The sequence below is a fragment of the Heteronotia binoei genome, chromosome 16 (genome assembly GCF_032191835.1).
Source record: "Heteronotia binoei isolate CCM8104 ecotype False Entrance Well chromosome 16, APGP_CSIRO_Hbin_v1, whole genome shotgun sequence".
NCBI lineage: Eukaryota > Metazoa > Chordata > Lepidosauria > Squamata > Gekkonidae > Heteronotia > Heteronotia binoei.
The window spans coordinates 32,568,352-32,585,746 of NC_083238.1; the positions used below are offsets into that span (position 1 = coordinate 32,568,352).

General features: G+C 39.8%; 1 protein-coding gene across 4 annotated transcripts in view; it reads left to right on the plus strand.

Moving 5' to 3' along the window:
• Nucleotides 1-17,395, plus strand: part of MAP3K20 (mitogen-activated protein kinase kinase kinase 20) — a 159,960-nt gene that overhangs the window by 64,382 nt on the left and 78,183 nt on the right. For all 4 annotated transcript variants that reach the window (XR_009556302.1, XM_060257076.1, XM_060257074.1 and 1 more), the window contains exons 3-7: nucleotides 3,200-3,287; nucleotides 7,130-7,231; nucleotides 10,549-10,614; nucleotides 13,423-13,451; nucleotides 13,537-13,674. Coding sequence is in view for 3 of the 4 variants with exons in the window: in XM_060257076.1 (XP_060113059.1) it covers nucleotides 3,200-3,287; nucleotides 7,130-7,231; nucleotides 10,549-10,614; nucleotides 13,423-13,451; nucleotides 13,537-13,674 (423 nt within the window). In the remaining variant the exon portion in view is untranslated. The remainder of the gene's footprint in view (nucleotides 1-3,199; nucleotides 3,288-7,129; nucleotides 7,232-10,548; nucleotides 10,615-13,422; nucleotides 13,452-13,536; nucleotides 13,675-17,395) is intronic.

The following is a 17,395-nucleotide window of genomic DNA, read 5'->3' on the forward strand; positions in this document are numbered from 1 at the left end:
ATTTATTGAACTTGCACTGCAATTTTTTGTTGGTTATTCATTCACAGTGTTTTCTTAGACTTACCTTTTTCCATAAATCTCTCTACGGTTGCTTATTCCAGTCATAGTCATCCTAATGAACTCCATTAATGGAAAATCCAGATTTCTCTTTCACTAACTACTGTTGGCATTCAGTTTTATTGGCCATAACAACATGCTTTTAGACAACTGCTTCCCTGTGGAGTTTAATCAGTTGTACTCATGAAATTGCTTAGTTAAGGTGGCTGCTTTGATATCTAGGGTGGTCTGTTTTTTATGGCTACTCTTTTTATTATATGTTTTTTATCTCTTGTAATATATTTTATTTTGCCTTGAGATGGATGGCCCAGGCTAGCCTGATCTTGTCAGATTCTGGAAGCTAAACAGGTCAACCCCGGTTAGTATTTGGATGGGAGACCACCAAGGAAGTCCAGGGTTTCTTTGCAGAGGCAGTTAATGGGAAAGCACCCCTGAATGTCTCTTGCCTTGGAAAATCTACAGGGTCACCATTAGTCAGCTGCTGCGACTTGACAACTCTTTCCACTACCATCAGTAAATTTTATTTGCTCCAAAGTTTGTTTGTTCTTACAAATTAGATTGGTGTGCTCACCCTTGCAAAAGCTCCAGAAGAAATCTTTTAATGTTCTTGCTAATGGGCAGTAGAATGCATAATGGAGTAGGTCTTCAGTGTTATCTGTACCCAGGACTGGCGTTAAGGCTCATGGCACCCAAGGCGAGGCCCCCCTCACCCACCACCCACACCCTTCCTCCCCCCACCTGTTGGCAAAGCCAGGCGAGGCAGAGGAAGGCAGCTAGGGCAAGCACAGTGGTGGCTCAGCAAGGCTCCTGCCCTCCTCCAAAGTGCTCTTGCCACACTGCTTCCCCACCTTCCCAGCCTTGGCCCTGGCGTGGTGGATGCTGCCAGTCATATGGGGATGGGGAGTGCCAAATTCGGTGAACCTTGGGGCCACACCCTAGACAACCACCTAAAGTCAGCTAATGGATGTGCCAGCCCTGTCTATTCCATAAACACAGAACCCCAGATTTAGAGATGTATTTCTGTGAATTGCCATCATAAGATAGAAGTCATTAGTTGAAATGTAATTGACAAGAATTATTTTTCCCCTCAGAGTAAATTTATTAATAGATATTGAGTAATCCCCAAGTACATCTTGATGTTTGACCATTGGGTACCAGAGAGAAATCTCAGCAATGATTATGTTAAACCTCAGAGAACAAAAATGTCTGTCCAACCTCCTTTAGTATCTTAGACAAAACAGTTTATTAAAAAGATGAGTAAGGATGATGCCAGCCCTTTTTACACTCTTAAGAAGTTGAAATAGTGTTATTTTCACTATTTCACTGATCTTCAAAGAAGCACCTCTGTATAGATCTCTGAACAAAAACAACAGACAAAATACAGATTATTGGCAGGCAGCTGAGCCCAGAATAGACTGCTATAATTTCAAAATACATTTCTCAGATACACGAAAGCCACTCAACTTCAGATTTTCCATATGGTCACATATTTCAATGGACCTGGGCTGAGGAACAGCAGTTTTTAAATGTAGAATAGTTGAATCTAACTCAGCCTGTTCTTCTATAAAAATAGCTATCATTAGCCCAGATTTCAAGGACATGCCTTTGCCCACTATGTTCAAAGTGACTTACAATAATTTAAGTAAACCAATAAACCAATAAAAGCAAATAATCTTTTTATGAAAAGAACATGGGAGGGAGGGCCGAAAGGGATGATCCAGCTCTCAGCCTTTGTGCCCTTTCCTATATGCTCAGGGCAATGCCAATCACCACTTTATAGTCAGGAGGCAATTTTTGTCCAGGCCAGATTAGCCCAGAGGTCCTGGTGGGTTTTTTTTATTTCTCTGTACATAGAGCAGGGCTTACTGGGAGAGTGGGGGAGTAGTTGTGAATTTCCCTCATTGGGTAGAAGGGTTGGACTAGATGACACATGGGATCCCTTCAAGCTCTGTATTTCTAATTAAAATACTTGGTTAAGTATATATCATGCAGCTAATTTAACTGTATGATTAGTAAGTCTAATTGGATCTGTGGGTTGTTGTTATTTTGTTTTTGTAAAACACTTGTCTTTTAAGAATAGGAATAACAAATCTGAATCATACATGCTACAATCAAATCTGGTAAAATTTGGATTAGAATTCTATTAAAAATGGACAACAATGCTCTTCCTGTGTGGCATTAAAAATTTGTGACTGGATCTGAAGGCTTTCTTTCACTGATGGTAGAACCTTTTTTGAATGTAAGGAGCATTCCACTGGTGAAACAAACACTTCTTCCACATGAGAAAAGTTCCTTGGTTTGAGGAAGACTGTCCTGTCAATGGAATTGATTCCTTTGATGAACTAAGCTGAGACTCTTTATATCCTTCCCTAACTGATCTCCAAAGTTAAAACTGTCTATAATTGGAGTTGCCGTATGTAAATACCATCATATGAGCTTTTGCAAAGCAACCGTTTTTGCTTGTAGAAAGGTCTTATGTAACTTCCCTGCCTCTTTATACAGGACTCTAGCTTTCAAGCGTTAGTGCTTAATTTGCCTAGCAACTTACTTTATTTTTTGCCTAGCAACGTATTGAAAATCATGTTAAAGAGTATTGATATTCATGGAATACAATTTTGCGTAGAAATTAATTGTGCAGATACTGGCCAGAAGACAAAAATATCCCCATGCACCTTCTGAGAAACTAAGTTGCCCTGCAAAATAAATCACATTTCCGTGTTGGTACAATTGCCTTTTACCAACATACAGAGAATTTTAAGAACACTGCTAGAAAATTAAATAATTGGTATGGGCAGACTGGCCACACTGTTGTGGGGAGGAGCATATTGTATGAACTGATGCTTCATCTATATGTTCTTTCTCGAATTTAAGTAACTGGTGGCAGCTCTAAAAAGTACCACCACGATCACAGAACCGCAGCCTGAGTATACCTGTGGAGTGCCGTTATGAGATCTTTTTACCCGAGGATGGTTAGGAGTCCATGAAATATGAAATAGCCTTTGCTTTCTCAGAAAAGGTTTTTTGGCAGACATTTTTGCTGTATTGATGTATTGTGCGTGACTCATCCATGGAGGGTTTGATTTATGTCCTCACATACACATCTTTTGTATTCATTCACATATTTTCTCTGGATTTTGAACAGGCGGAAATCCTCAGTGTGCTTAGCCACAGAAACATCATTCAGTTTTACGGAGCTGTTATCGAACCCCCCAACTATGGCATAGTTACAGGTGAGTTATAGTTCCTTTTTATCTTTCATAGTTTGTTTTACATTCAAAGAGATTTGCTTTTTTGAGATATGCCTAGACACTTGTTTTAGCTGAGAAGAGTCAATGAGCTGCTTGCTGCTGTATGCAGCTTTTGTGATCAAAAGACTTCAACAATGTCAAAATGTGCTCAGTGTATTAACGTCACTACTGTTCCTTATATTTAATACTAAGAACATGAGAAGCCATGTTGAATCATGCCAATGGCCCATCCAGTCCAACAGTGTGTCACACAGTGGTCAAAAAACCCAGTTGCCATCAGGAGGTCCATCAGTGGGGCCAGGACACTAGAAGTCCTCACACTGTTGCCCCTCCAAAGCACCAAGAATACAGAGCTTCACTTGCTCCAGACAGAGAGTTCCAACAATACGCTGTGGCTAATTATTACTGTCAATAATTAGGACTATTTTATAGAAAAAGCCCAGCAAGAACTCATCTGTATATTAGGCTACACCCCCTGACATCACCATTGTTTCACATAGGGCTTTTTTTGGTAGAAAAAGCCCAGCAGGAACCTATTTGCATATTAGGCCACACCTCCTGATGCCAAGCCAGCTGGAACTGTGTTCCTGTGCATTCCTGCTAAAAAAAAAAAAGTCATATCGATAATAGATCTTGTGCAAAACTTGGGGCAAGGAAGGCTGGTAACTGGATTTTCATATTTTAGAGTCCTGGCATGTTGCCTGTATTACCTGTCTTATGAGCAGCAAGTCAGGTGCTCTTGAGAGCAGAAACTTGGTGGCTTCTACCTTCTTTCCAATCATACTGGAACAGGCTGGGATCGAGGTCTTCTATTATGATAGTGTTTATGAGTGGAAAATATTAAACTCATGTTCACCTTCAGTGAGTGCCAGAAGTGATGGTGGTGCTGCAGAAGAAGTCATTCTTAGCATTACTTGTAAAAGGGCTTTAAGTCAGAGGTGTCAAACTCATTTGTTACAGGGGCCAGATCTGACATAAATGTCATTTTGTCAGGCCAGGCCATATGTTCCATACAATGTAACAGGAAGTACTAGAGATATAAATGTTATAAAGATGATTTCGAATGGCAATAGCAGGCTTAATTGGATTAGGTGTGATATGCAGAGAGGTGTGGAGATATCACTATTGGTAAGAGACAGGAAACCTAGGTCTCAGTTTGGTCCAGAAGGATGTAGTCCGGGAGGATGCAAAGAATTAATGCTTTCCCATGCCGCTAGAATACTGCCCCATCCATCTGCCTCAGAATAACAGAAGAGATGTTTTTGCTGCACCTTCTTCCTTGTCCTCTCCTTGTATCCTGTTGTTGTACCTGGATATGGAGTTGAATCCCTTTTTCTTGGCCTGCTTCTTTTATACCATGTATGGTGAGCTGTGGTGTGGAATGGTGTAGTATACAGTGTAGCTAGTCCTCCAAGAGCTTGCAGGGCTCTTAGTACAGGACCTACTGTAAGCTCCAGGAGGATTGACTACATCAGAGGTGTGTGGCCTAATATGCAATGGTGTTCCTGCTACAAAAAAAGCCCTGTACACTTAAGGAGTCCTCGTTTGAAACAAACTCTGGTTCTCTTTATTTTTTTTTATTTTTTTTGCAAAGACCCAGGTGATTTGGAGTTTCATTACTCTCCATACAGAGCTTCTTATATTTTATTTTATTTATTTATTAACCCCAGTATAAATTTATTACCCCCAGTATAAATCAGGTATAAAACAGTGGTGTGTGGAGATTAAATAAACTGCTTCACACAGATGGCTGCATTCATGCTTTTTAAGGAAATGGGAGAGCCAGTGTGGTCTAGTGGTCGGAGTGTAAGTCTAGAATCTGGGGTGCTTGGGTTCAAATCCCCATTCTGCCGTGGAAGCTCAATGGATGACCTTGGACTATGCACACAGTCAGCTTAACCTACCTGACAGGGTTTTTGTGAGAATAAAACAGAGAAGAGAGTGATGTAAACCAGTGGGGGGAAAGGCAGCTTATAAATGAATAAAATAAGATAAATTCTTAATCATGCTTTTGAATCCAGAGAAAAGAGGAAAGGAGAGATGTGTGAGGCACACATGAGTCCAAGAACTAGTCATTTTCATGCATATCTGGGTTTCATTGGACTTTGGTTTGAGGTCCGCTTGCTTCATAGTATAAGGACAGATAATCCTGAATTGTAGGGTATTGGGATCCAATTTATATGTACTATTGAATATTCTTGAGCTTAAACATGAATAAGTAAAATAATGACAGCTGAAAACAAGTGTAAGCTGAAGGCAGCAGTGAACAAAAAGGAAACAACAAACATTTATTTATTGTATTTTTACCCAAACATCCTGCCCTCACAAGGACCTCCAAGACAGCTAATAATTTAAAACAAATGTGATTAAAATCATATTTTAAAGCTGTTAAAACCAACCCCCCCATCACATTAAAACAATTAAACCCACAGCTGAAAGACCTACAGAAACCATTAAAACAACAATTGAAATTATGCAAGCAAAATATTTACTTGATCCCAGGCCATTTATATTCTACTGTAAGCAAAAGATCTGTATATAGGCTTCCCAACCCTCCCACCCTGGCGGGGGACCCCAGGATTTCCACCCTCTTCCCCCACTCCCCCCAAAAAATGGAAGCGGGGGGAGAGGGGCGAAACGGCGCTGGGGAGCATGGCGAGCCGCCCAATTCTGGAGCGGGCGAGGCTGCCGCGCCGCACCGCTGCCGCCCCCTCCCTGCCCACCGCAGTTGCTTCTCCGAGATGGGCCCAGGCTGAGCCCATCTCGGAGGAGCAGCCAAGAGGCGGCAGCAGCGCAGGGGAGGGCGAGGCAGGCCAGGAGCATGGCGAGCCGCGAATCCAGGCCCTTCTAGGACCCGGACTTGCGGCTCACCACGCCCCCGGCCCTCCTCCACCACCCCTCCGCTTCCACCCCAGAGGCGGAGCGGGTGAGGCTGCTGCCCATCTCGGAGGAGCAGCCACGGCGAGCAGAGAAGAGGCGGCAGCTGCGGGGCGGCTCGCCACGCTCCCCGGCGCCGTTTCCCCTCCTCCTCCTAGCTCCACCCCAGTGTCTCCTGGCTCCACCCCCAAAGTCCCCAGATATTTCTGGGGTTCGACTTGGCAACCCTATCTGTATACAAATCACATTGCTTTTCTATATTGGTAAATGTTGGGGGGCGGGGGGCAGTAGGATAGCCAAGTCTTGATTGGGAAAAGTCCTGCAGATTTTGGAATGAAGCCTGGGCAAGATAGGATTTGAGGAGGGACCTTCATAGAGTATAATGTCTGAAGCAGCCATTTTCTCCAGGGAAAAGGATTTCTGTTTGTCTGGAAATCACTTGTAATTCTAGGAGTTCTCTGGGCAGTCCTTGGTGGAACATTTTTTGTCTTTTGTTTTAGGATTCTTTTTATTTTATTTTATTTTTGTATTACTTTGAGATTTTAATAAACTATTTAATTTTTTTTTTAAAAAAAGGTTATGCTTTGTTTTAGGATTCTTGCTGACCAATTATCTCTGCAATTGATTTGTTCCCATTCACTTTTCTTTACATTTTTAAAAAAGTTGTATATGATATATGGTTCTTTAGTTAAAGTTAATGCTTGAGAAACTCTGTTTTACAGCCTGCTGTTTGGATTTATTTTATTCTGATTTTATTTCTGCTAATTTGGAAGCTATGATTGTAAATCATTCGTACAGAAACCTTCCTTCTGTTTTAGAAGCAGCCGTGTTAAATTATTTTTTTAATTATTTGGGTCAGTTTATTTTGTTTTGTAAATTGCTCTTAAGTGATTTTTGCTAGAAGGGCAGAATGTAAGTCAAATAAGAAATCTTTATTTATTTAACAGAATATGCTTCTGCTGGGTCACTATATGACTATATTAATAGCAACCGAAGTGAAAATATGGATATGGATCAAATAATGACCTGGGCAATGGACATAGCTAAAGGTAAGAGAGATCAGTTTATAGCACTAGGTAGATTATGATGATAAGTAATTAATAAAGGGGCTGATTCTACTTGTGTTCAACTCAGAAGGCATTTCACACTTAGCCTTGATGTTTGGTACTTTGCTTGCCTTCCATGAATGCTCAGATATGGAAGGTCAGATGAGGTCAGATATAGATACCTGTTATTACTGTATTAAAGATTTGGCACTTATCAGGGCTTTTTTGTAGCAGGAGGTCCTTTTCATATTAGGCTACACCCCACTTTGATGTAGCCAATCCTCCAAGATCTTACAGGGCCTACTGTAAGCTTTTGGAGGATTGGTTACATCAGGGGGGGTGTAGCCTAATATGCAAAGGAGTTCCTGCTACAAAAAAAGCCCTGGCAGTTATAATAATTAATTTTTCCTAATTTCTAAATGCCTATCATCTTCTACCTAGATTTAAACTAGTCAGAAATATTTCTTTCTTAAGGTTGTTCTGACCATCATAAAATATAAATATTGGATTAATACATTTTCTATCAATTACTTCTTATGGTTGGAAAACAGTTGAAAACATGGATTGGACCCTGTTGAAAAGATCTGCCTGTGGAGGAAGAGGGATATGTGCTGATTCCTCCCTCCCTGGGCAGCCCTCCAATTCCTTCCTCATTCTGCTCCTGGGGGGAGCCTCATTTTGGTGGGGTGGGGAAGGCAGGGAAGTCTTTTCATGCCTGAGCCCTGAATAACACGATAGTCAAAATGGCCAATAGGAGAGGGAAGATCAGAATTGGCTATTTAAGGAGACATTGGACCCCCTCCAGCCACTTTTTTTTTTTTTGGTTTGGTATTTTTGTTTGTTTGTTTTCTAGTGTGGAATTTGTAACCACATTTGGAGGCTTTTGAAGTGCCTTATAATGTCTTTTCCTAAACTCTGCATTACTGTTCCATCACACACTATGCCAAACTTTGATTCCTTGCAAACACAGACTCTCCATATATGGAAATGCCTTGCCCATTTATGGGAATAAGGAACCTCCTTTTGTGGGCATATTTGTTTCTTTAGTTAGGATGTTTCTATGCCACCTCTTTAGAGTCCTGCACAAGGCAGCTTACAGTTAAAACCCATATGATTAAAGTGCATGCCACACATGGGGTAAAGGGAATTAAATGGCAGACATTGAACACATGAAGCTGCTTTCTACTGAATTGGTCTATCACAGGGGTGGCTAAACTGTGGCTTGGGAGCCACATGTGGCATTTTCACACATAGTGTGGCTCTAAAACCCCGCCCTCCCCCCCCCCCCCCGGTTGGCTGCCTTGGAGAAGGCATTTTTCTCTTTAAATCGCTTCTTCAAGCCAAGCCAGCCAGTGGCTTGGAGAATGCATTTAAAGTTAAAGTTGCTTTCTTGTCGCCTCTCTTTCTTTCTCCTAAATACCTTCCTTCCTGTCTTGCAGCTCTCAAACATCTAATATTTATTCTATGTGGCTCTTATATTAAGCATATTTGGCTACCCTTGGTCTATCAAGGTTGGTATTGTCTACTCAGACTGGCAGTAGCTCTCTGAGGTCTCGAGCTGAGATCTTCCACATCACCTGCTCCGTGATCCTTTTAACTGAATGTGCCAGGAATTGAACTTGGGACCTTTTGCGTGCCAAGCAGAGGCTCTGCCACTGAGTTGTGGCACCTTCCAGGTCCCAGAATGTGTGCCTGGGCTTGGGAGGCCAGTAATTTTGTGTGTGTAGAAGTGAACCTATGCAGTCTTATATTTGTGGCTAATGTGGTATTATTTTAAAATCAATTTATTCCTACATTGACAATGAACCCATTGCTGTGGACCCTCAGGAGTGTCTTGGTGGTTCTTGGTATGTTTCAGATCACCATGTTTTTAAATGACATTTCTAACCAGAATTCATTTACCTTCCAACCAGGTGTCTCAAGATGGAGACAAGAGGGTTTTTAAAAAGCTTTTTAAAGCCAGTTGGGTATAGTGGTTAAGTGCGTGGACTCTTATCTGGGAAAACTGGGTTTGATTTCGCACTTCTCCACTTGCAACTGATGGAATGGCCTTGGATCAGCCATAGCTCTTGCAGAGCTTGTCCTTGAAAGGGCAGCTTCTGTGAGAGCTCTCTCAGCCTCACCTACCTCACAGGGTGTCTGTTGTGGGGAGGAAGGTAAAGGAGATTGTAAGCTGAGATTCAAAATAAGGTTGGGGTATAAATCCAATGTAATCTTCATCTTCTTACAGGATAGTGTGCAAAGCGTCATCTTTGTAAACATTTTAGTGCCAGTGAAAACAAAAGAAATGTTAAGACATTGAGCAACTTGCATTTCTTGTATACCCAGAAAGCCTATCCTAGTTCCGGTTACGGCACACCAAATAATAGTCTGTTTATAATGTGAAATATATGGATATAAGCCAACTGTTTCCTTTTGTAATCAATGAGAATGAATGAGATTAAACAATTGTAGACTGAATTATTTAATCTTCTCCTGACAATAGTTTCTGTGTTTTGACCACGTCTAAGGTTTGCCTGTGTTTAAATGTCTGTGGATATTTATATCAGGAAGTGCAAAAAAAGAAAGAAAAAGAACATGTAATGTATATTAAGTATGGAAAGGCTTCCCTCTCTGAGTTTTCATTGAGTTGTACATTGTGAGCTTGTTTACCCATTGATTTCTGTAGAGAAATATTTTTCTCATATGAGGCTTGAGAATGAATGTACCTGTCTTTCACTGCAGAGGAGAAGAAACAAAGAACAGATCTGCAGTGTGTGTATTTAAATATGCTATCTCCCTAACCACCCAGTTGAAAGCCCCTATTTCTTTGGAGGACTGGATTTGTAGCATTGGCAAACAAATGTAGTACAGGCTCAATTCTTTTCCCTTTTCCCCTTTTGTTGTGGAACATAGTCTATATATGCCCCAAGACTCATACAAAATTGAGGTTTCTCCCTGAAAACTAATGAACATAAACAACTTTATGATTACTGCTATGGAATAGTAAGCCTAGACATGAAGCTTTTGGTTTGTGCACAAGAGATTTCTATTCAAGGCAAAGGCAAACAGTATGTGCGTACAGTTGAAACTTCCCATGTGCATAACACAGTCATGAAAGAGAAAATAATCTTGAAGCCATGGAACATGTGCTTAAACATGTTCGGACGGACCCACCACAATAATTGGAGATTTCACCCTGAGTTTGTTAAAGCCATTTTGCTCTTGTGAACTAGATCCCACTAATAATGTAATAGCTAAGAATATAACATTATAATACAATTATAATAAGCGCTTATACTATAATAAAAGGATGACTTTTTTTCTCATGTTCTTTTTAGGAATGCATTATTTGCACATGGAGGCTCCAGTCAAAGTAATACACAGAGATCTGAAGTCCCGAAATGGTAATACAGCCAAGAATGTAAATGTTTTGTTTTGTTGCATTGGGGTTTTAATGTTAGTACTAGGAAAAACACAATTCAGGCTGTAGCTGAAATGTATCATAAATGCTATTAAGGCAGACTTGTTGCTGTTGGAATGATCCCTCCTACAATTGTTCTGCAAAATAATTTAAAAACTCTCCTGATTTAACTGACCATTTAACTTATGTGTCCTCCAAGGAAACTTACTAAGGTCCTTTTCCTTCTATAATGTTGTTCCAAGAAACATTTGGTTATATATCTTGTAAGTCCCTCCAGTTTATGGCTAAAAATCAAAATATGATTCTTTGTAAGTCGTATCACTCATTCCCTCTGAATTAGGGCTGTAGAGAGTTTCTGTGTATTTTGAACATTTTTATTGAACTCTCACATTATTTTGTGGTGGTGTTTTTTTTTTAGCACAAAGGTGGTGAGCAGTGTGATACTTACTTGCACATAAATCATGGTCAGAATTTCTTCAGAGGGTCGATGTGAGCCTAGTAGCACCTTAGAGACCACACGATTTTTAGGGTCTGAGCCTTTGAGAGTCAGAACACTCTTTGTCAAAATTTCTTCAGTTTCAGATTGTGAAAGGTCGAGACAATTCCATTAGCGTCCTGAATTTGCAGACAGATTCATCTGATCAGCTGGAGAAAGGGTTATAAGAATTTCCTCTTATTAAGTTTAATTAGTGGCCTACTAATTATATAGGGTAGAGAACAAGATAATCTGTTGGCACCTTCTGTGTGCTGGAGCTTTTCGCATTTATACTACTGGAAGCGGTAAGTGATTTGCAGCGTCATGTCTGTGAATGTTGTGCTGCTGTTTCCCTGACATTGCTGTAGACATTTTGCTGCACAATTAGATAAAAGTTCAGAAAAGAATTCTGGTTATTTCTTACATTTTGTGCTGTAGATGTGGAGTAGCTCAACAGAGGTCTGTAGTTTTCCAGATATTCATAGCTGTTGTTTGGCAAAAGGGAATTACATTATGCCAACTTGCCAAGTGGGATTAGTACAGTAGGGGACGCCCAAAGTTGATGTACCATTTTGTTTTAAAAGATGTTTTTCATAATGGTGACAGTGTTGATTGTTGCTGTTATAACTTAGTATTTTCTTGTGCTTAATTTTTCTTGGATGATGTTTATGGTCAGGGAAGTCCATAATTAATTTCCCACTCTTTCTGACCCATGTGTAAAATACATCTTATATTTGGTGACTTGCAATGCGATCCTAAGAACACTTCCCTTAGTAAGCCCCACTGAATAGACCTGAGTAGGATTCTGAGTAGGCCTGCTTAAAATTGCTCTCAGTGTAAAAGAAAATGTTGGCAGGTAGGTGTGCAATTGACTTGCCAAGCATCAAGTGGATTCAATAACTGTTATGACTTCTGTTTTTAGAAGTTTACTGGTTAGCAGGACTTTTTTTTGTAGCAGGAGCTCCTTTGCATATTAGGCCGCACACCCCTGATGTAGCCAATCCTCCTTGAGCTTACAGTGGGCCCTGTACTAAGACCCTTGTAAGCTCTTGGAGGATTGGTTACATCAGGGGTGTGTGGCCTAATATGCAAAGGAGTTCCTGCTACAAAAAAAGCCCTGCTGATTAGGATTCTAGAATTTTGACCCATGATTTCAAAACCCTTTTCTGACATAAGAACAGAACAATTATAGGATGGATCACTCCAACAGCAAGCAACCAGGAAGCTTTTTTTAAAAAAAATCATGTAATATTTGCCTTTTAAAAACCCTGTAGAATTGAAAATAAATACAGACGTTGACATGAACAAAATAACGAAAGCAAAATAAATATTCATTATGTTAAAACTGACACCAAAGCAAAATGGATATTAGTTTCTACAACATCAGTGTCAAAGGTATAAATTAAAGTAAATTATAGACCATGAACGAATGATTAAGTTGCTAGCGCTGCAAGCATATTAGGTAACAAGGCAAAATCAGGACATGAACACAACAGCTATTCAGCTATTGCTTGTCTCTAGCATCTGTTCAGAGGTATACTAGTTATGTATAGCAATGTTGCACTGAACTGTCATGGCTAACATGGACCCTGTTCATCATTATCCTATATTAAAGCCATCTAAGCTGGTGACTATCATTATGTACTGCAGCTAAGTATTTTGTAACTTAATTAAACACAGTATAAAGAATGACTTATCTTTTATGTCTCTTACTTATAGTTTATTAACTGAGCAACCTCTCTAATATTTTGAGAGAGGAAGAATAATTTCTTATAGCCCTCTTCCTAGTAATGTGCATAATTTTATAAACTTCTTAACATTTTAATTATCTTTTCCCTAACCTTAAAGTGTCTTTCCTTTTAAGGAAGTTGCCCCATCCCTTGATCATTTTGGTTACTCTCTTCTGCACCTTTTTCCAGTTATGTGCTGTCCTGTTTCAGTATCACAGATGTGACTCATTAAAAATTTATACAGTAGCATTACAGTTCTTGGCAAGTTTATTTTCATTATCTTTCCTAGTTGTTCCAAAAACTAGTTTTCCTTTTCCTCTTTTAAAACACACTGAGCAAACTTTTCCAGCAACCTTAACACCACGATCCTAAGAGCTCTTTCTTTAGTAATAACAGCCAGTTCAGTGTGAACAAATTAGTAGTTGATTCAATTTAGTGTCAAACGTTCCAGTATGAGAAGTGATTTTGAACTGTGCTTGAAAGTATATCCAAGTCTACCATCATGGTGGAATTTTCTTTTAAGGGATGTAAATAGTTTGTTACTACTTGTAATGCTATTTTTTTGTTGTTGTTTCTTTATTTCCAGTGGTTATTGCTGGAGATGGAGTATTAAAGGTAAGACTGTTTCAGTCATGTATAAAGGATATTTACTGCTGAACCCTATGTATTATTTTACTAACTTGTGTACTGCTTCATCTAGATCTGTGACTTCGGTGCCTCAAGGTTCCACTCCCATACAACACATATGTCTCTAGTTGGTACCTTTCCTTGGATGGCTCCAGAAGTTATCCAGAGTCTTCCAGTGTCAGAAACATGTGACACCTATTCCTATGGTGTGGTAAGTGTCTCGTTTCTCTACATGCTGTGAGCTGCCAAACATATTTAACAAAACAACTTAGTTGGGTACAGGCCCAGTTAGACAGCAAGCACAAAGACAAGAAGGACAACAGTCTTAGATATTTTTCCTTGTAGATGAGGATCGGAAAACTACCAGCAGTTGCTAAATGTTTAGCTGTGTTGATTGCCTGTAAGAGGATTGGATCTCAGTCTGTTCAAGACCTTTGAATCAAAAGAGCAGTAAGATAAGAAGAATAAGAAGATCTTAGAAATTATTCCAGATCTATGAAGCAAAGTATGTGCCTGTCATACAGGTATCTGTATGGAGTCCTTTAGTGCTGAGCAAAATGCTAGTGTCCTCTATATCAGGGGTGGCCAATGGTAGCTCTCCAGATGTTTTTTGCCTACAACTCCCATCAGCCCCAGCCAGCATGGCCAATGGCTGGGGCTGATGGGAGTTGTAGACAGAAAACATCTGGAGAGCTACCGTTGGCCACCCCTGCTCTATATCTCTGTGTTACCGGCATTCTTTCTTTCTCGCAGAAACGTTTATGTTCCATTATAATTTCCCCCTTTTTTCACATGGCCAGTGTGGTGCCAGTTGTGTCTGTTTCAATTAACCTATTTGGACATTTCTCTGCACCCTTCTCTTCTCCATACTGCCAAGTTCAATAAGAGGTATCTTCTAGTAAATTAATAAAATAAATTTAATAAAGAGGCATCTAATAAATTACTGTTATTTACAAAATTTATATCCTGCCTTTCTGCCGTTACAAGGGCCACCAAGGTGGCTAACAATTTAAAACATACATGATAAAACCACATTTTAAAACCATTAAAACTAGTCCCCAACATACATCATTAAAACAATTTAAAAACGGAGTTTTAAGTATATTCAAAACTTGAAAACAGCCATTTAAAATATTGGTTAGGAAGGGGGGATCACTGAGGGAACACCAAATGAAACAAACAAACAAAAAGTCTTCACCTGTTGGTGGAAAACTGCAGCAGAAAAGGACAGATGAATCTTCCTAGAGAGAGAGAGAGCTTTGGGGCCATGACCAAGAAGGCCCTCATCTAGGTTTTCACCCACCTTGTCTCAGAAGGTGGGGGCTCCTGAAGCAGGGCCTCTGAAGATGCTTTGGAGATTAGATATTCTCTTCTGTTTACATAAAGGGGAGTGGTGATGTTTTGGTGCATTAATGTTGGAGCCTAAAGTCCACAATCATCACCTTTAAGTATGGTAGCATAATAGGGAGTCCCATTCAAAAAGGCTGATAGATGCACCCTTAGGCCATGATGGCCCATGGTGCGGACACTTCTTAATTCGTTCTCACCCTCAATCATAAAATGCAAGTTCTAAATTTAACCCTATTCTCTCTAGTAGTGTAGATTTCACCTCACCATTCAAATTCAAAAGATATGTCTCTTACTTAAAATGATATTTACCACACTTTGCGTTTGAGAGCCAGCATGATTAGTGGTTAAGAGCAGCAGATTCTAAGCTGGAGAACCGAGTTTGATTCTCCATTCTTCCGCATAAAGCCTGCTGGGTGACCTTGGGCCATTCACAGTTCTCTCAGAGATCTTTTGGCTCCACCTACCTCACAAGGAACCTGTTGTGGAGAGAGGAGAAAGGAAGGAGATTGTAAGCTGCTTTCAGACTTCTTTGAGAGAAGACAATTGTAAGTGATTTTTGAAGACTCCTCACAAGGGGCCTGTTGTGAGGAGAAAAAGGGAAGGCGATTATAAGCTGCTTTGAGAAAAGTGTGGTATAAAAACCAACTCTTCTTGTGGTATAAATAGACTGATTTGCTACATAATCATGACAGGTAATTAAAAAAAGGAGTTTCGTTTCTCTTTCTCAGCTTGATTTTCTCCAATTTAAATGGTGCAAAGAGTTAGGAAAAGTTATGTGAAAGTATGACATGTATTCAAAACAGTTTGCCATATATTGGCTAGCAACCTCAATAGTAGTGACCACAATATTTATTTATTATATTTATATCCCACCCTCCCCTATTGGGCTCAGGGCAGCTAACAACAGTTAACAGTTCCATAACAAATTTACATTAATACAATAAAACATTGTTAAAATTAAAATATTAAAAACAATTTTAAATACAATTTCAGATGGCGTTCTGTCTGGTTCAAAATAATTTATGTTAATACTGTGGGACGGTGGATACTACACACCCTCATAGATGTTAAGAGCACCTCCAGTTATTAAAAGCCTGCCTGAACAGGTGTGTCTTACAGGCCCTGCGAAATTGTGGCAAATCCCGCAGGGCCCTGGTCTCTTCAGGATGGGCATTCCAGAGGCAGGCGCAGCCACGGAGAAGGCTCTTGCCCTCGTAGCTGTCAGACGGGCATCCTTTAGTCCGGGGATCTTTAACAGATTTAATGAGCCTGAATGTAGTGCTCTCTGGTGCTCGTGTGGGGAAAGGCGGTCCCGGAGGTAGACAAGTCCCAAGCCATATAGGGCTTTAAAGGTCATGACCATCATGCCTTTCTGTGAGTAAGTGAAAATTTAGGGCATTGATGCATAAGTTAGGTATTTGTGGATCAATAATGATATCCTTGCGTATGTTTGAACTTCTGGGTCATTGTTCCAGTTAAGTGCATTCGTTCAAGTTCTCTAACCACTGGCTTCAGCAAAGATTTCAATTTAGCACACCTTCAAATTCTTCTAACTCAACAATGCCAGCAATTAGTATGCTTTAGATATAAAGAATAAAATCACGGAAAACGTGTGACTTTATTTTTTCTCTTTTAAAACAATCTCATCTATAAATACAGGTTTTTGAACAGCTAGTATCACAATCTAGAGCACTTACAAGTGGCTTTTGTGCTAGACAGACATCTGCTTTTCATGCGCTGAAGTGCAGCTGAAATTCTGATAACAAAGAGCAGAATCCTTTTCAAATGTAAACGAGTAAGATGTTGAGAAATGGCATTCTGTTGGCAGAATCCATGGCCTTTCTTTTCCCAGGTTTTCTGTGCCAGAATGGGTTGTATTCATTGACTATTACATTGTTTCTATCTTCTCTTTACTGTGTAAAGGGGAAAGTGCATTTTCCCACCATAGTACAATATATGGCTGTTGACCCATAGGTCCAAGTTTTTCCTTGGTTAAGCACATCTTGCCTCTTTTGAGTGGGTCAGATGAAAATGAGGAGAAATAGCAAATATATTATACTCTTTTGTTCATCTTCATTCTCTTACGTTCCAGCTTGTTTCCCCCTCCCTTTGTCAAATAATTTTGAGAGGTTGAGATGCTTAAAGGCTGCAGATCAAATTTACCATTCCTTGAGAGTAAGTCCCGTTGAAACCAGTTGAGTTATGGTTGAGTATAAAAATGGACAGGAAGATGTAGTTGTAAGCGGTTTCCACTGAAATTACTGAAATGGACCGATGTTAAATGAGTTTAAAATCAGGGGTTTTTTACTAAAGAGTTGGCAGACTTATCCAGCTAACAGCTCAGATCTCAGGATTCTTATGATCTATTACATAATTCCTAATCTAAAATGTTGGTTCTCCAAACAGATCTATCCAATATTTCCCTGTAGCTAGGCATATCCTTCAGCATTAGGTAGAAAATACTACGTACTCTTCTGTCTGATAGGAAGGTGCTTATTGGATAATGGTTTTGCTGAATTGTCATAGTTGAATTTATAAACATATTCAATTTAAATAACAGTTCAACAGAATTCATTTTACCA